At 42.6% G+C, this 18,431-nt stretch overlaps 1 protein-coding gene across 2 annotated transcripts in view; it reads left to right on the top strand.

The window, feature by feature from the left end:
• Positions 1–7,782, top strand: part of RBFOX1 (RNA binding fox-1 homolog 1) — a 381,057-nt gene extending 373,275 nt beyond the window's left edge. The window contains exons 12-13 of one of the 2 annotated variants that reach the window (XM_060079322.1): positions 6,050–6,125; positions 7,660–7,782. In XM_060079322.1, coding sequence (XP_059935305.1) covers positions 6,050–6,125; positions 7,660–7,782 — 199 coding nt within the window. Of the gene's footprint in view, positions 1–6,049; positions 6,126–6,493; positions 6,642–7,659 lie in introns of those variants that run through there. The other variant, XM_060079321.1, reaches the window with a different exon arrangement.
• The last annotated feature ends 10,649 nt before the right edge of the window (positions 7,783–18,431 follow it).

Genomic DNA, 18,431 nt, shown 5'->3' with positions numbered 1-18,431 from the left:
TGTATTGAGAAAGCATAGCAAGGATGGTGCCATCTGATTTGTCATGGATGTGATCTGCTTCTCATAGCTTCTACAGCTTTTGGATGTATAGGCCTACTTATATCCACACAGTTCAGATGCGGGACAGGGATCCGTGTACAACAGCAAACTCTGCGGCTTCCCATCTAGAAGCCAAAGAGCCCAGAAGAGGCTTTCCCTCCTACTTCTGAGGAAAAGAATCATGAGACTGAAAAAGGTGATTTACGAAGATAATCATTTCAAATCCAAGCTAAGGAAGCAAGCAGCAGGAGAATTCAGGAATGTCAGAGTCGGGGTGGGATAACTCCCTATGCTTCATCTTGGAAAATTTCTTCTATTTCTACCCTGTCTTCCTTAGAGGTTTTGAGTTATGGGACTGTTTCCATCCCTCTGACGAATATATCTTGGGAAGCTTTTAGACTAAAGCCTGGTCACCCCCATGGTCTACAGTTATATAAGCCATTGCCTAGATTAGACTCAGAGAAAGCTACTGTAGTGATAGAGGAATATTCCTTAGTGAGTGCCTTCACAAGAGTAAATGAGCAGCTGAGGTCATGACCACAGGAGAGGAAAGGGGAGCATTTCCTAGCTAAACCATCACTCTCCCAATAGCAGACTGTGAGAACCATAGGGCCATGGTGTAGGACCCTGTTTGTACACTGTGTGGGAGGCGTGAGACTTGAATGAGTGAAATTCCCAAACACCTTCCAGACTCTATCTTAGCTATTACTAGGAGGGTACTGTAGCCCCAGTGGCATTGCAGAGACTGGGGGCATGCATTCTGATCCCTAGTGAGGTATCCTGTTTTGAATGCATACTCTGTAGCATTTCCCCTTATGGTGGGGACTCGAACCTTTGCACGTTTGTGCTGCATTGAGGCTGTCTAGGAGACCTACACCACACTGGGAACCTCATCTGAGGACTGAGCCTATTTTATTCATCTTTCTGCCTCACAGGGATTCCCTCCAGCTATCTGTGGGACAGGAGGCATGGGGAGGTGATGCTAAAGTAAGAATAAAAGGTCCCAGGAGCATAAAGACTCTGAATTAAAATATATAGAGTGAACTCTGTGGAGTGAAGTTAATTACAGTGTTCTTCCGATGTCCCTATAAGAAAATCACTTGATTGTTAAAACCCTGGGGTAGGGTACCAACATGGCCCTATCATATTTCTTTCACATCCAGCTAGTTGCAGCCGGATTTAGAAGATGTTCGTAATAAGTAGTATTTACATTTCTCAGTAGAGTTGACAAAGCACTTTAACAAACATGGGCTCATGTTTCCCACTCAACAGGCAGCTTACTTATTCATTTGACTCCAGCATAACCTCAAGTTCAAATATAGCAATTGCAACTACATCTGTAACTCATAAATGAGATAGATCTTGACTCCAAAAGTATCTGTGACCTGATTGCTAGAACTACACCTGATCCTATTAGATTAGGATCTTTCGGTTGCCTCTGCAGACCAAAAGTCTGGGCAGGAGTGAAAGGTTAGCTTGTGAAATTCTATATAAGAACCCAGGTATCATAATCTCCACTATCTGTAGATGGCTTTAAAATGTATCTGGTTTGCTTTCGTGCACTTTACCTGTGAATTAGGCAGAGCTCAGAACAAAACCATTTTACAAACAAGGAAAATGAGGCTCCGAGAGATTTCCCTGCGTCATTGAGCAAGGACATTGCAAAGGCAGAACTTGAACCTGGATCTTCTGGCCCCAAAGCCTTTGTCCTCCGCAGGGCAGGCTGGCCTCCTGGTTTTAACTTGTCGCTAAGGTCAGGAAATCATGAGTGTTCATGATGGCCGCAAGCTGCGCTGAACCAGCCAGCAAAGCAGTTCTCTTTTATTCCTTTGCTTGTTCTTTCCCTTTGATGAACTTTATGGCAACTTGGCCTCCGTTTTGTGAACTCTCAGGGGTGATGTGAAATGACGCACTGTGTATTTTGAGTCTCAAGAAACTTTTCTTCTGAGCGTCTTGAAGGGTTTTGAGTGTCTCTGGGAGCAGCTGACCTAGAATCTTTAGAAAGCATAGCTGCAAGAATCTCTGCTACTGACAGAATCACTATGTTGGATACAGGGCTCTTCCCGGGCCTCTCTTCTCTCTTTACTCCTCCCTCTTGCTGCCTTCACTCAACACGTGGAATTGGCTTGGTCCCTTGTTCACCTGCCCCATGGCCAATGCTGTGCTAGACACTGGGGAGAAAAGGGGGAACAAAATAGACTCGGCTCCAGCCCCCGAGGGACTGGCATTCCAGAGGGGAACAGGTACATCATCAGGTAGAGAAGTAAGGAAACAAAATGAATGGAGATTTGCTCCGTCACGTGAAGGATGGGGATGGGGTTGGAAAGCATGTTTGTTTCAGAAAGAGCGATCAGGGAGGCAGGCAGCGCTGGGGAGCTGACATCTGAGCTGAGACATAAAGGAAGAAAGGGCGCAGTTCAGATAGAAGATGAGCGCGGGCCAAGGTCCTAAGGAGAGAGTGAATTTGCACGCATCCCAGGAGTATTGATGAGGCCAGAGTGTTTGGAGCACAGTGAGCGAGGGGTAGAGGGGAGTAAGATGGGATTGAGAGCGGGGCAGGAGGAGCTCATGAAAGTTTGGATTTTATTCTAGGATCGATGGACAGCCATTGAAGGATTTTAAGCGAGGGAATTATATATGATTAGATTTATATAGATTTATATTACATAGATGGAAAGATAGATAGAGATGATAGATAGATAGATAGATAGGGACAGGCAGATAAATAGATAGACAGATAGATTTAGATATAAATGGCTGGTGGATTGAAGAAGCAAGAGTAGGACCAAGGAGACAAGATTCAAGCCTGTTTTTGATTTGGTTCTGATGAAATACCCGTGGCTTATATCAGGGTGATGGTAGTGTGAGTGGAGTGAAGTGGACATGTTTCAGATTTCATCTGTAATTTCTGATGGATGGGATGTGAAGCCACAGAGAGCATCATGACCCAATTGCACTATTATCCCCTTTGGCCAGGGATGGGTGGTGTGGAGGGTGACCACAGGCGCAGGTTAGTCATAACATGGCGGTCTTATGACATTACCCATCTTTCCCATTGAGGTCCCTGGGAATTGCCACTCTTCCTTTGGGCTGTGCTGAGCCAGCTCCGAGGATAGGAGGCCGCTGACGTGCCTGGCATACCTGCTGTAAGAGTAGAGCTCAAGTCCACATCTTCCCTAATAACCTTGTGTCTAAATGGTAGTGTCACACAAGGGCGTGTTTAGAGATTAGCATTTGAAAAGAAGCCTCCTTGCTTTCAGTTTGAGCTGACATGGTCCCTTTTCCTCTGTGGAAATGAAATTTATTAATCATAATAAAACCATCGGATTCTGAAGGTAGAGGTCACCCTGAGGAGAAAAAAGAGCTCGCTCATTTACAAGGACTAGTTCGGCGCTGCTGTATTTTTCTTCTGCCTGGGAAGGGAACACTGCCAAACTGTTACCTTGGGTTTTCCACAGGGGTTGAAACTTGGCCCAGGGTTATAGATAGATAAGAATTGACCATTAGAGAGGAGAAGTGGGGCTGCATTTTCACGGAATACATTCAGACTGCCAATCTGTTGTCTCCCCAAAAGAGGACGTTTTGCCACAGTAAAACCGGTCCCCAAATTAAAAAACTAATCATCATTGCTCTGAGTTTGCATTTTCACACTTGTTTTGAAGGAACACCATGCTGTGGCTTCACTTAGTAAATGTCCAAGCATTTTTAGTTTGCCTTTGCTGTTTCTGGCCTGTTCCTACAACCAGCTTTGCCAGATGAAAGTACATAAAAAATAATCCTATTAACAGTTTTTTTCTCCAGACCCATGACAGACTTTATTTTCTCATGAAATGAAAATCAACACCAAAGTTATCCATCATGTTCTTTTCCCCCTATTAGTATCTACTTCTAATAATGGGTAGAGAGGCCCGGGTTTCATGAGTGACCTCCATGAATAAAAGAGTTTTTTCCAAAACGTCATCATTCTTCTTGTTTTAACACACCCTGTCTTGGACGTACATCTGTTTGCTTTTTCTCCCAGAGACAGGGAGAATCTTTGATGAAAGGCCATTTCCGATGAGTCAAAGGCATGAAGGGTGTCCCGAGGAATGAAAAGCAAGTGGGGGTTGACTATTGGTTAGTTTCGCTGAGAGAGTCATCTCAGAAAAGAAACATCTATTCATGTCACTACTTTTGAGGATCAGGACAAAGACCCATGTAGATTATTTGAGCTCAGGGACCTTTGAAACAAGCAAAAGGAGGGCTTGGGAGTAAGACATGTCCAATGAGAACTTGGTATAATCATATATTTTTTTCCATCTGGAGTCTAACTCAGAGCCTGAGAGTTAGAAGATTCTTCCCCCAGCTTCTTCCCACCTTCCCAGGCTCCACGGTGTGAGATCCATCCAGTACATTCTTATCCATCAACTATGAGAAAGAAGATTGGAAGACAGGTGGGGGAAGATAGGGAAGGAAAAGAAGAAAGTCCATGCAAATTAGACTCCAGGGTTGATAGCACAGGCAAACGATTTCTTCCTGCCTTGTTCCTTCATTCTTTAAAGGAAAGCTCAAGACTTGACAGCTGTTGATAATCCACATCTACCCCGTTTAGTGGCTGGTGTGCCCCTCCCCCAACTGCTGTGAATGTTGGTTGCTAATGGCACCGAGTTTCCTCTTTCTGCAGAGCCTTACCCTCTGCCAAAGAGTCACTTCAACTAGGAAGTTATTCCCTGCCCTTCTGGGAAGCCCACAGCTAATGCTTAACATACATGAACATTAAAAAACCAACCCACTTGCCTCCAGATGGGATCAGCTCTGGGGTGCAACTCTCAGGATCAGGTAGAAGCTAAACTCCGGCTCAGACCACATACATCCTTGCTTCTCTGTTTTCCCTTTCTCCAACCTGCTCGCCACTCTCTCCTCTTGAAAGCACCCCTCAGCAAACCAGGTACGGAAGAATCTCCATTTCGGGCTCTGCTTCCAGGGACCCTCACCTAACCTAGCCTGCATCTCAGCTTTGATCGTTACCAAAACAGCAATGTTCAAACTCTCTCGAAGAAGGTATCTGGCAGGCCATTCAAGGAAGGGTTACCTGGAACCATAGAAAAGGTGTGATAGTTGCCCTGAGAGAGTCAAGGATCAGCTCTGACTCTGTCTAGCTCTGTGACCTTGAGCAAGTGACTCAACTTCTCTGAACGCTAATTTCTGATTTGTTGCATTGTTCAGTTCCAGACAGTTTGTAGCTATCCAATGCATTAGGCTTCCATCCCTTCTACATTTTTATTCTAAAACCTGTGCTGGGAGTCAGGGAAGTGGAGGGAGGAGGATGGGAGAGAGAGAGAGAGAGAGAGAGAGGAAAATAAAAAAAAACTCAGATAAAGAAATGGCATCAAGAAATATATTGTTTGAAACATGTCCCTTGCCAGAACCTGGCTATAGATGATGAGATAGAAGTTCTGGGGTGAGAGAACCAAAATCAAATCAGGCTGTAATTCTTGAGTGGTGGGGCGGCGGTCCCACGGATCCTTTAAGGATGCATCCATTTGAATCCATTTGTTCTTTCCCATTCTAAGATGTTGGACCCTAAGTGTACAGACTGGGTCGCTTCACTTTTTTTGATCCACCCTGTCTTGCTTGATTGGTGACAGCTATATTAGGAGAAGAGGACAATGTCTCTTGATTATAGCTTGTCCTTTGTGGTTACTGGCTTTCTTAAAACTGCTCTTTCAAAGTGTTTCCTCTGCCTCCCTCCGTCTTCGAGGTACGTACCTGAGCAGTGTAGCAAGGGGTGTGCGAGAGAGAGGAAACACACACACACACCCCTTTATCATCAGCGGTGTTAAATGGACAAAGGAATGTGTTGTATAAGATGGACTTTTCTCATGTTACAGGGCTGATTGGAATATGTTTCTTATTTCTCAAGATGAATAGGGCTCCTCCACACTGTCTTGGTATTTTGTGTTTTATGGTTGTTATTATTACTTCATAATTGCGTATTACGGATTAATCCTCACCTCTGTCTTCCTTTCAGTTACGGACGAGTTTATGCTACCGACCCCTACCACCACACACTTGCTCCAGCCCCCACCTACGGCGTTGGTGCCATGGTGAGTACCAATTCCTCCTCTTCCTCACTTCTTCCTGCCTCCCATCCCTCCCCACAGCTGGGACCTTAGGATGGGTTGACGGTTGACGTCCTCTCACTTTCCCTTAATTGAATTTGTCTCCTGCTAACAGCAGCTAAAATGCCACATTAATCCTCCCGGTAAACTTGATAAATGTCTTAATTTCTTGGCAATGTAGTGCATGTAAGTTATTATATTTCTCATTTTGCAAGTCTCACCTAGCCGAGCACTTACCTTAATGGAATAATTAGTCATTTTGATAATTAAATCCATCACTAACAGAATGCAGTGTCAATGCAGAACTTTTTTTTTCTTTTTTTTTCTCCCTCCCTTGCTGCTCATTCACATAGCCCCAAGGTTCCAGCCCCAGCACAGACTTCAGAGGAGCTAAGCTGCACACTTCCAGGCCTCTGCTGTCAGGCAGCTGAGAATCTGACTGCCTCTCCTCCCCTATTACAATTCATGTTTAAAGTCATAGTCGCCCAGGAAAGAAAATAGAGAGAAGGGCACACTTTGTGTGTGTGCCTAGTACATAAGAAATTAGAAGGAATCAGTTTGGGGGTTGTCTTTTGTTTTTTGGGGGGGGTCTGGGTTTTTGTTTTGGGAGGGGCGGGGGGGAGGGCAACACTGGGAGGTGAGGGGGGGTGAATTTGCCTGTACTTGTTCAAACTTCTATGCACTAAAACGTACAGTAAGACGTGCCCATCACGTGAGAGCGTATGCAATCATTACAAAGCTTTTGGCATGCAGTTTTCTGCTTGGGATCGAGAATATCAGTCCTTCTCCTAAAAATAAGTCCCCATAGGCATTCATTTGAATCGTCAAAACTTTTCGCAAAAGGAAATAGTTAAGTGCCACCTCCAAGCCATCTAAAGCCATGGCCAGACAATTGCCTAGAGCTTGGTCGTAGAAATTCCGCCATGATTTGGAAACCTATTATTTTGCACAAGTTTAGTGACATCAAGTAATTCATCTGCACAGCTCCCCTCTCAAGAGCAACTTCTGTACAGATTGTTCAGCCAAGTCAAGTAAGAAGCTGATTTACATTTTCATCCTGATTTTGCATTCAATCAGCTCCGCTTCAACACCCAGTCCACTTGGGGAATGTGTTGGAAAGGAGCGTTGAATGACTACATTCAGTAAGTCATCTGCATTCGACTTCTCGAGTGTAGATAGAGCTTTTCCCGATGGAACACAGTATTATTAATGAATCAAACAAGCCAACAAAATGAGACAGCCGCAATCCTTCAGTGGTCCATTTGTACCCGAGTCCTTGTAGCTCACAGGGCTGGCCGACGGAATTTGGTTTTACAGGGATTTTTCGTTATAAGGAGCTATTGGGGGAGGTCAGGATTGGCCCTATCTTCAGTTCTCTAAGAGTGACCTGGGATGGGTAGGGGGTGCCTCCATCTTGGTTGTTTCTGAGTGTCTATTTTTCACATTAGTCTTTTTTGATGATCCATGTGTTACAAAAGGAAAATGTAAAAAACACACCCCTTAAATTGCTTTGTTTCAGAATGCTTTTGCACCCTTGACTGATGCCAAGACTAGGAGCCATGCTGATGATGTGGGTCTCGTTCTTTCTTCATTGCAGGCTAGTATATACCGAGGGGGATACAACCGTTTTGCTCCATACTAAATGACAAAACCATAAAAACCTTCCAATGTGGGGAGAAAGGAAGCTTTCCGAGGCCTGGGTATTGCAATACATGCAGTAGTGCATCATTTTAGCATCTAAAAAAAAATAAAATAAAAAGAGGAAAAAAAGTACATTTTTTATCTTATACCTCAGATATTTTGTTCTGTGTATTTTAATATTGTGGGTCTTTCATTTCTGAAGGTTCCGTAGTTTGGTTGCTGGCTGTAGGAGTTTTTGTGGTTGATCTAGAGAGATGCTAGCTATGACTAAAAACTGGTGTAGGGCCATATCCAGAGTGCTATCTCATGTAAATGAATTATATATGCTGAATATTAAGCTACTGGGGTTATCAGCTGTTTGGGAAGCGTGTAAGTGACTACAGGAGTCATGTTCTTCTGCATCTGCATTATTTTATTTTATGAAAGGGGAAGGGTGGGCGGCACCTAGGGGGTTGGGACTGGGGTTGGCTGAAAGAAAAACAAAAAGTAACTGATGAATCTAAACGACCCACACTGCACCAACAACCATATATCAACGGTTCTAAGTCACTCGTTGTCAGTTCAAGCCAAAGGTTATGTTGTTAAGGGGATGCTTCTAATAACACTTGTGCATCCGAGCTGAATGCAGCTGTGCAAACCCACCCTTTAAACCATTCCACCCGGCGGTATTCAGCTTCTTAACCAGCCGCTAGTTATTTAGGCAAGAGATTGGTAGTTAGGCCATCCACAAGCATTCTTTTTATATTTCTTCCAGTATAATAAATTATTGATATCATTGCTGACTTTTATATTATGGGAGGGAAAAAAATAACATTAATAAAAAGGTGATAAAAAGCACTGTTTCTATTTTTTTCTTTTTTTCCAAAAAAAGAAAGTAATAAAAACTTAAATTCTTTGTACCAGTGAAAAAAAAATGTATAAAATTTACATCTGTGCAGTGGCATTGTTAAGTTCTAGAAACAGTCTTATGAAGCTTTAGTTTTAGCCTCGTAGAACAACTGTTACAGACAGACGTATAATTTTTATGGAATTACATGATAATCATATTCGGATTTATAGAAGCATTTTACAAGTATTGCAGTCATTGGGTAGAGATAATCATGGTATTTTCATCCGCTTGGTACTTTTTGAAACATGACCGTGTCGTGTAAGCAACCTGCAATTTTTCAGTCCGTGAGAGCCCGCCCTCCCATTTTTCCTGGTCCCCAAGGATTCTCTCAAATCAGTATCTTTAGTTTGTTTTTTTTTTTTGTCTCCAAGGCCCAGGACACTTGTCAGAAGGAAGCAAAAAAGTAGGTCCACCCTCAACATCCCCCAAAGAACAAAGTCCCCCCACCTCTGAAGCAGGGCCAGAATGACACAGCCGAAAAATTGCAGTTTGTCTGTATACTTCTTCTGTTTGAAGTCTTTCCATGTTGTCCTGTTTACAAAGTTAATCTAAGTTGGGGTGTCTGTCACAGACCTTCCTGTTTTTGTATTTAAATAAAAAAAAAAAATCCTGCAGCAAGTCGTCCCCAGTAGTTTTGCTGCCATAGGTAAAATTTCCATGTGTGCGGTGCAGGCCATATGGCATGCACTTTAGTAAAGCTATCAATTCACCGCTGTGAACCTGCCAAACTGCTGTAACAACTCTGCTTTAAGACAAAACCAAACAAAACTTTAAAAAAAAAAGTGTTTGTGATCCAGCTTTTCTCTTGTCATCCTATGTGCATGCAGTAAGATCGGTTGGATATTAAATAAAGTTTCACGAGATTTGAAAACCGAGTTTCTGTAGCTTCGCTATCTAAGACAGATCACCGTGATCTTGCAAAAAGAGAGAAACGGGGGAAAAAACTGCTTAGCGGCCAAAAGTAGAAAAAAATGTTCTTTTCACCAGATTGATTTGGAGGGGGGCAGGCATGAGGGTGTTTTAGATGAGACATTCTCATCCCCCTACCTGGAAGATGGTGTCATGACAATGGGTGCCTGGTTGATGTTTTTAAGGGAAACGATGTACTAAAATGCTACCGCATCCGACCCCAAAGGGGAACAAGGTAAAAGGAACAGAGGGTTCGGGAGAATCAAGCAATGTCTCCCATTTGCCTCAGATTTCAAAATCCAGAATTTGCATTGTATTTGGAATCACAAACCTAGAATTCTTACTGTGTTGGTTCAAGTAAAATTAATTTGCAGTTTTGGTTTTCATCGATGAGCTGTACTTTCCCCCATGATTGTATGTAGTTTTAATAAAATCATTTAGAGCCGCCTGGGTGCCAACTGATGTTACAGAATCTTTTGTCAGGCACTCCTCCAAGAGGCCAATAAGTCATTTTAAACTGTATGTCAGAAATGTAAACAGACATTTTGGATTTTTTTAAACGGTATTTATTTGGAATGTTTTCATTTATCTAAATAACTATTGCTATTATGAATTATGGAAAAAAAAAGATTACTATCATGTGTGGCATATAGTGACTTAACACACACCTCACGCAATCTGCAAACCCAGAAAATGTGTATATCTGTCTTTAGAAATTAGTGTTTATATCACTTACAGTGGTTTGTGAATAAAGAAAACTGGTTTGTAATATCAAAAAATAAAAGCTTAGTCTGAAAAGGTCCACATGAGTTGTGTTCTGAGTCCTTTGGCTTCTGTGTGTTTCCTGGGGGAGTGGAGTCATCACGCCCACACAGGGCTGCCCTTGTGCCCACCAGGGGGCATGGGTTGGGGCCGCCCAGGTGAGCAGTGGGCTGTCCTTGTTGCCACAGGTAGACCCAGGTGCTTCCTGCAGGTGCTCTGGCTGCCTGGCTCAGAGGGCTCCCCTGCCTCGTGTATCTTTCCAAAGAAGTCAGTGGAACCAACCACAGATGTTTAAGAAAGAAACAGAACTAAGCTTAACTCTTTCCTGGCATGGAAATATCAGTCTTTGGTTTAAAACAAAACAACAACAACAACAAAAACATTTCAAATGAAACATCTACTAACATCTATTAAGTTATTAGTACAACTTTTAGTTACTAGTACAACAACTAGGGAGACTTGTAGGAAGAAGATGAAAAAATAATCATAATAAGTGGTAGAGTTTACATTTATTTATTATTTTTTTGCGGTACACGGGCCTCTCACTGTGTGGCCTCTCCTGTTGTGGAGCACAGGCTCCGGACGTGCAGGCTCAGCGGCCATGGCTCACGGGCCCAGCCGCTCCTCGGCATGTGGGATCTTCCCGGACTGGGGCACGAACCCGTGTCCCCTGCATTGGCAGGTGGACTCTCAACCACTGCGCCACCAGGGAAGCCCAAGTTTACATTTATTGAGGGCTTACTAAGACCAAGAATCTTGTGTTCCTTATTTCATTTAATTATTTAGTGCTCCCACCAGGGTTGGATTATCTACCCCATTTAGTTATCTTAATAATACCTTAATCCTATCTTATTTACTTTTCTTAATACTGTTATCAAGTTGGTAATACACATAAAGGTTTTTAAAATATGGGCTCTGGAAGCAGGTGTTCTGAGTTTGAATCCTGATTTGGTCCCTTGCCAGCTGCAGTCAAGGGTAGGTTAAACCAAAGCTCTGTGCCTCAGTCTCCTCATCCATAATTCAGGATGAGAAGACCTTTAATACCTACCTACCCTTTAATACTGTTATGTGGAATAAAACCATATATGGGAAGGGCTTATTGTGGTACTTCATAAATTGTAAGCTCATTATTTACAGGTGAGGACACTGAGACCAAAGAGGTTAATTTATCTAAACCACACAGCAAGCAAGTGGCAGGTCCAGCATTCCAAAATGGGTCCCTGTTCTCCTGGCCCAATGGGAAATTTCAGCCTTCAATTGTAGAAGTCTTGTTCTAAGAGCCAAAGGCTGATTTGTTTTCTCCACCACGCAGTTGTTTTCAGAGCATTCATTATACCATTTCAAGTATATTCAGTGGTCCCTTCTCTGTAAACTCCTTATACATGGGACTGTACAAGTTAAGTCAACTTCCATTGCTCCGTGTCCATTGACCTTTGAAGACAGTGTTACCCTGATTGTATAAATGAAGACAATAAGGATAGGTCCTATGATCTGCCTAAAGTCATGTCTAGTGACTTGGCCTGGAAGCTTCTGTCTTCTTCCAAAAATTCTCTCTCATTATTGATGATGTTGGTGGTGGTGGGTGAACTTGGGCTTCTAATACTCTCCTTATGAAATATGTGAGGCTGTATTAATTTCAAAAAAAGAAGTCCCCAGCTTTATCCTGGCACATGGTGAGGAGATGATGGCCATCTCCTAAAATGCTGGTTTACAGCTGAGTCCTTGCCCTATCCACATAGGAGGATATAAGTAGAGGTGAATCTCCCAAATTAGGTTCCTCTCTAAAACGGAGATAAGCACATATATTTCATGTCAAATGTAAAGAAAATTAAAAATGGATGGCAGAAGTGAAACGGTTTCTTACAAGACTCGACCAGTGGACACCAGTGCTTGACACCCACCCGTCTCCTCCACCTGGATTGTGGGCAGAGGTGAGCTAACGGGCCAGGGGAAGGTCATGAGGTGATGACCACTAGGTGTGATGCACAGGCTTTGTGTATAAATAGAGGCTGGTACTTATTTATTTGTTTTGTGGACAATGCCTGGAAGGTAGTCAGAGCCTCATCTCATCTATAATTTTTTTTCTTAGAACTGTATTTTAATTAAACAGGAAAACCTTCTCCATGTTAAAAAAAATGTTTAAATATGCATTACAAATCTGACTCCATTAGCTTAGACCATTCTAAGTCCCATTTTCCCACTCAACATCCCGACAACCTGGATTCATTAGGCTGGTACCCAGAGACTGTTGCTACTTCCTGACACGTAGCTACTTTTCCTGCAAACAGAGCTCCAGTAAGCACATTGCTTTCCCATGCACACGTGCTTGTGCTCATGCACTCATGTGCACACAAGCAAAAGCCCTTTCCTGCTGTGATCATGTCCCTCCAATGTACCATCCAGAGATGCTGTCTCTCAGAAACACTTGATGAGCTGGTTGAAAAAGCAGATTCCTGGGCCCCATCTGCTTCCAGGACTCCCAGGGTTGAGTATTGGAGTTCCCATCTTTCAGTGAACTTCCTGATTGTGTTCATGGCTTGTTCTCCCTCCAGATCTGACCCTTGTAACATTGGCAGAGCCAATCGTGTGTGTGCATGAGTGTACGTATATACAAGCACAGACCTACACATGCATATATCCATGCATATTCTTACCCTTTCTCATGACAGCCTGTGATTATTTTTTCACACTTAAAGTCAAGAATTAAGACTAAAAAAATAGTCTCTCTAGGGAAGAGATAAAACAATCATTTTTGTTGGAAAATGAAGGTGGTTTTTTCTGTTTTTTATTCATTGCTGGATGATACATGTGTGTGCATGTATGGTGATGCACGTGTGTGCATGTATGGTGTTACGTGTTATACACTATATATTATATATTTAGGAAATTTGTATTTAAATTCACAAGGCGCAGTATTCTCTGAGGGATATGAAATTCTCATTGTACAATCGCTTAACCTGATGCTTGATATTGGACCAAAGGCCAGGGTTTCTCATTGCTTTTTTGCAGTCCTAAGGAATAGAGATTTGGGGGGTGACCAGGAGCAGCTGGCCCAAGGGCACCTTTGAGGAGTCTCCTAGGAGAGCCCAGTCTTACCTTATATGCTGTGTCCTAATTACCCTCCTGGAAATTTGGGGTGGGGGAACCAGAGGTGTGTCTCTGACTCTTATGGCCTAGAAAATCCAGGCTGCTTTGATCACAAGTATCTGGCCTAGAGAAGGGAATTTACCAACTCTCTCAAAGGGGAAATATTTTCTGGACAGCAAAGTGGTATTGTGATGGAAACACCCAGGGTTCTTTTAAAACTAATGGTGTCATTCCCTAAAGGTAACAAATGTTATAGCTTGTATTGAGGATAAAACAAATAACAAGACCAGCTAACCAGCTGTCTGAATACTGTCTCAGCCCATCTACAAAACAGACATATTTAATCTATATACTATAAACACATAACTGTCTATACATGAACATGTATATGAGAGGCATTCAGAAAGTCTCTTAGCCTCTCTGTGCTTCAGTTACATTCCCTATAAAATGCAGATAATAAATAATACCCACCTCATAGGGTTCTTATGAGAATGATATGCATTCAAAAGTGTGAAGCACTTAGTCTGGCATATAACATTTTTTCTTTTTACTAATCATTTCTATATCTATCTGTATAATTTATCTGTGTCTATATATAATTCATAGATTCAAATAATATATATTCCATATCTATATGATATGTAACACAATTATACATACAGATGTATGTATAATCTATACAGTTTATACATCCAAAATAAATCTCTTTGTATATACACATGGATACCAAAAGCTTTTTAATATGTAATATGTTTATTTTTATGTATTCGCATAGCTACAATATACCCATTAGTGGACCATAAATATATATGCTAGTTCTTGTAAAGCACATAGATACTGAGAGAGGAAGTGATCAACAAATGGAACTTATCAACATCATAGTTATTATTATCTCATTTAATCCTCAAGAACTGGCAAGGTAGGTACTATTATTATCCACTCTACCCACCAGGGAGCAGAAGCTTAAGCAAACCTGGTGATGCCCAAGGGATACAGCCCTACATGGTGGAGCCAAGCTGTGGGCATTGGCTGTCTGGTTCCAAAGTTCTTGCTGCTCCACGTTGAACAATACTTTACAAACACTTGGCACTTAATCCTTGCAGCATCCCAGGTAAGTAACTTGGCCATGACTTCCTACACTTGTTCAAAAGGTGGAAATCAGGATGGTCCCAGAGTCCGCCTCTGAGAGTGCAGACCACCCTCCCATGATTATCCTCAGGGTCCCCAGCCCGTGCCTGTGACTTTGACATCCCAGCTCTCTGACTGAGACAGGCAGATGGTGCGTTGCCTGCATGAGGCAAAAAGCCAGGGAGAGCAAGAGAATTCCCCAGCCTCTAAGAAAGAAGAAAACAACAGGACAGCAGGTAGAAAACAGAAGAGCAGAGACCCAAGAAGTAGGGTCATGGTGGTGCTGCGGGCAGGTGACGGTTGGAAGGCAGGCAAATTGGCAGCTCTGCAGCATGCAGACTCCAGCAACCCTTAAAGGAGAATTAAAAAAAAAAAAAAAGCAGACAGCAATTTCAGGTCAGCACATGAAACCCTCATGGTCACATCCGGAAAGGCAAACTTTCTGCAGCCACACCAGGAAGTTGTCTGGAACTGAAAAACAGGTCAGAGACACTGCATACAGCTTGACTTTTATCTCCCCCAAACACTCCTAGGCTGGTGAGCAGCAGGGAAATTCATTACTGTAAGTAGGATTTCAGCACCAGAGGAAACTGCCGCTCAACGGGACTGGGCTGTCAGCGTAACTGGCTTGCTGCTGCTTTTCCCTTTTCTATTTTCCTAAACTGCATGACTAGATGATGTATTGTTCTTTGGACTATTTCCTTTTTTTCCCAAGCCCTGTTCTTCCCCTCTCCCCCTAAAGACCGAGAGACATCGAGAGAGAAAGCACAAGCTTTTTCCTTTGTGAGAAAAGGAGGTAAGAAGGAAAAATTAAACACCCACAAAACTTTCAATGTCAGTTGCGATCTTCTGAGATTGAAATTCAAAATTGTTTGTGCCCTACTTGGTAGAAGAAAAAATCCTCCTTTCTTTTTATCATTTTTTCCATCACTTAGAAGCAAAAAAAGAATGACTCATGAAAGCTGATATAAACAAATAATCGTGATTTCCATTTGCTGTGAGAGACTTAGACATGCAGTAGCCAGAATGGAAACACGGACAGCCAAATTCAGTGGGTAGAGGTCTTTTGCCTCTTTTTAAAAATTTCTCTCCATCGACATTTCAACTCTGCCTCTGTTATCATCTATCTTCTTCCCAACTGTGCAAACTTAGGCAACTTAATCAGCCCCTCTGGGGCTCAACTTTCATGTGGGTGAAATGAAAGGGTTTTGGTGAGAATTAAATGGGGCTGGGTAGCACTGAGAGGCTTGGTTCTGGAAAAGTCACTCACCTCCCACTTGGCAACAAAAATCGAACCCCATGTTAAAAAGTGAGACATTGGATTTTTTAACAGCTGGAGGGAGTTCCAAGCTAGGTTGAATTTGGAAAACCAGGGAGAATGCTCACCTATTGAAACTGTTCTTGGAAACCATCATAGTGCTTTGGAGTCTGCATGCACGCCACCCAGAAAACAGCCCGGAAGACTCTGCTTTGGGTTTGCAGATCTGCAAATGCACATCCTCCCAATGCCAGGCAACACAGCATTAGAGCCACTCTACCCCAAGTGTGAATCTCAGTGCCAACACTTGGTTGTGGGCCAACGCATTTAACCAAATGAAGCCCCCCTTCCTTGTTAGTAAGATAGAGAAAAATAGAATTACCTTGAAGGGCCGTTGTGAAAAAAGGGTAAGAAAATGCACATAAACTCCTCTGAACATAGAAGATGTGCACTAAATATTCACCCCTCCTTTTCTCCTTCATTAGCCTCAATATATTACCATCTAGAAAGTTCTGTTCCTTCCTGGCTTAGAGGATTTAAAGTAAAGCAAAACGGGGACTTCTCTGGCAGTCCAGTGGTTAAGACTTCGCCTTCCAGTGCAGGGGGTGCAGGATCAATCCCTGGTCGGGGAGCTAAGATCCCACATGCCTTTCGACCAAAAACCCAAAACATAAAACAGAAGCAATATTGTAACAAATTCAATAAAGACTTTAAAAATGGTCCACATCAAAAAGAGTATGTTTTTAAAAAATAAATAAAATAAAGCCAAAAAACCCCCCACAAAGTCTTATAGGTACCAAAACCCACCCTCCACAGAGCTTTGGAATTTCGGTGGCTAGTGTTGAGTCAGGGTGATTGGCATGCAGCCTAGACTTTGAGAGCTCCTGCCTTAGGTCTCATCGACTCTAGAGGTTTGTATACCCAGCTGCACAGTAGAATTAGGTGGGATGCTTTTGCCAAAACTCCATGTCTCAACTTCATTTCCAGGGGTTCTGATTTAATTATCTTGGTGGGCCGGGTTGCCATACTCTGCGAACTGTTACTAACCCATCCTCATTTTACATATGAGGAGCCTGGGGCTCAAAAAGAGGAAGCGACCCACCCAAGCAGTTAGCTGAAAAATCCAGGATTCCAACCCACGTCTAAAGGATTCCAATGTCTGTACCCTTTTAACTGCCCTATCAACCCAAAATGATGTTAAAAGGTACTTTCTAATCTCCAAGAGAACTCAAAAGTTGGGAAAGTTAAAGTATCAATACTAAAATGTAGAGCATAATTTTCCTTGGGAGGTCAGACTTTTATCCCAAACTCAGACTACCTGGGGGAAAGACTTTCCATATATTGTGAGATTAGCATAGATCCTTTCAGTTGCAGGGGCAGAAACCCAACTCAGATTGGCTCAACAGCAGCAAGAAATATTAAGCCCTGACTTTAGGCATGCCTGACTCCACCAGTATGCGATGCTGTCAGAGCTCTATCTTTCTCCATCCCTCCACTCTGTTTCACATTGTGTTTAGCCCTCATATATTTTTTCATACTTCCAGTTGGCTCCCTCCGTTTGGTGGGGTAGTTGCCATCTGGCAGCCTTGAGCCTATATTGCTTCATCTTAGAAAAACCAGCTAAAGTTATGGCTTCTTGCTCACACAGTGAGACCATGTAGTGAAGACATAGCAAAAGCCAGGGAAGGATTCTGATTGGTCCTCCTTGGACCAATCACTGTGCCTGGGAGGGTTGGGGTGCTCTGATTGGCCAAGTTTGGATCAGCATCCTCATAGAGGTTTCCATTCTTATCATATAAGACGAGGAACAACCCATCAGGGCATAGGAGTGTGGCATTGCCAAAAAAGGAAAATGTCCCTATGTAGATGAAAACTACAAGTGCATGCATGCTATAATCCATGACCTTGAATTCCAGTCTCGGGGCTTGATGGCTTTATTAAAATGAAAACTTCATCCCAGACATGAACTGAGTAATACTAGAATACTTCATTTCTTCTCCAAACTTTTCTCTTCACATCGTGTGCTAGTAAAATTGGGGAAGAAACACTGCCTGTAAGACTCCAAAGCATCACTGAACTTTAATTTTCTCAACATAACCATGACCTTAGCCATTAAGAGTAAGTATTCTCTCCATCTGGGAAAGTGCTAAGCTAATTTTTGAAACCTTGAAGAAATAAAGACCACAGACGTTGCCCATCCCGAAATCGCTCTTTTTTAGTTTGACTGCCTGCTGAGCTAATGACCCACTGACTAGGTTTTTGGCTTTTGAAAGCCGAGTTCTAACATCAAACTATCATCTCAGAGATAGCAGCCTGTCTCTAATCAATGTTTTATTTGTTTACTCATTGCTTCTCCTGGATATAAAAGTAACACTCCTCTTTTTAATATTAAAAATAAAACTTTAAATCAGGGCCTAATCCAATGCCAAACTGTTTAAATTCACTACCTCCAAGACCGCTTCGCTTCTGGAGAAATCATGCTCTGAAATAAAGGAGGATGGTACTATGGGGAAAGAGTGACATGCCATAGGTATGTTCTATTTTTTAAAGCCTTTTGCGAGCATAGCGGTAAATTATTCATGTGAAACTGTGTACCGTACATCATGTGAGTTCCAGG

The sequence above is a fragment of the Mesoplodon densirostris genome, chromosome 16 (genome assembly GCF_025265405.1).
Source record: "Mesoplodon densirostris isolate mMesDen1 chromosome 16, mMesDen1 primary haplotype, whole genome shotgun sequence".
NCBI classification, from domain to species: domain Eukaryota; kingdom Metazoa; phylum Chordata; class Mammalia; order Artiodactyla; family Ziphiidae; genus Mesoplodon; species Mesoplodon densirostris.
Note: the sequence above shows the minus strand (reverse complement) of the source record. Positions and strands in the feature narration are given on the sequence as shown.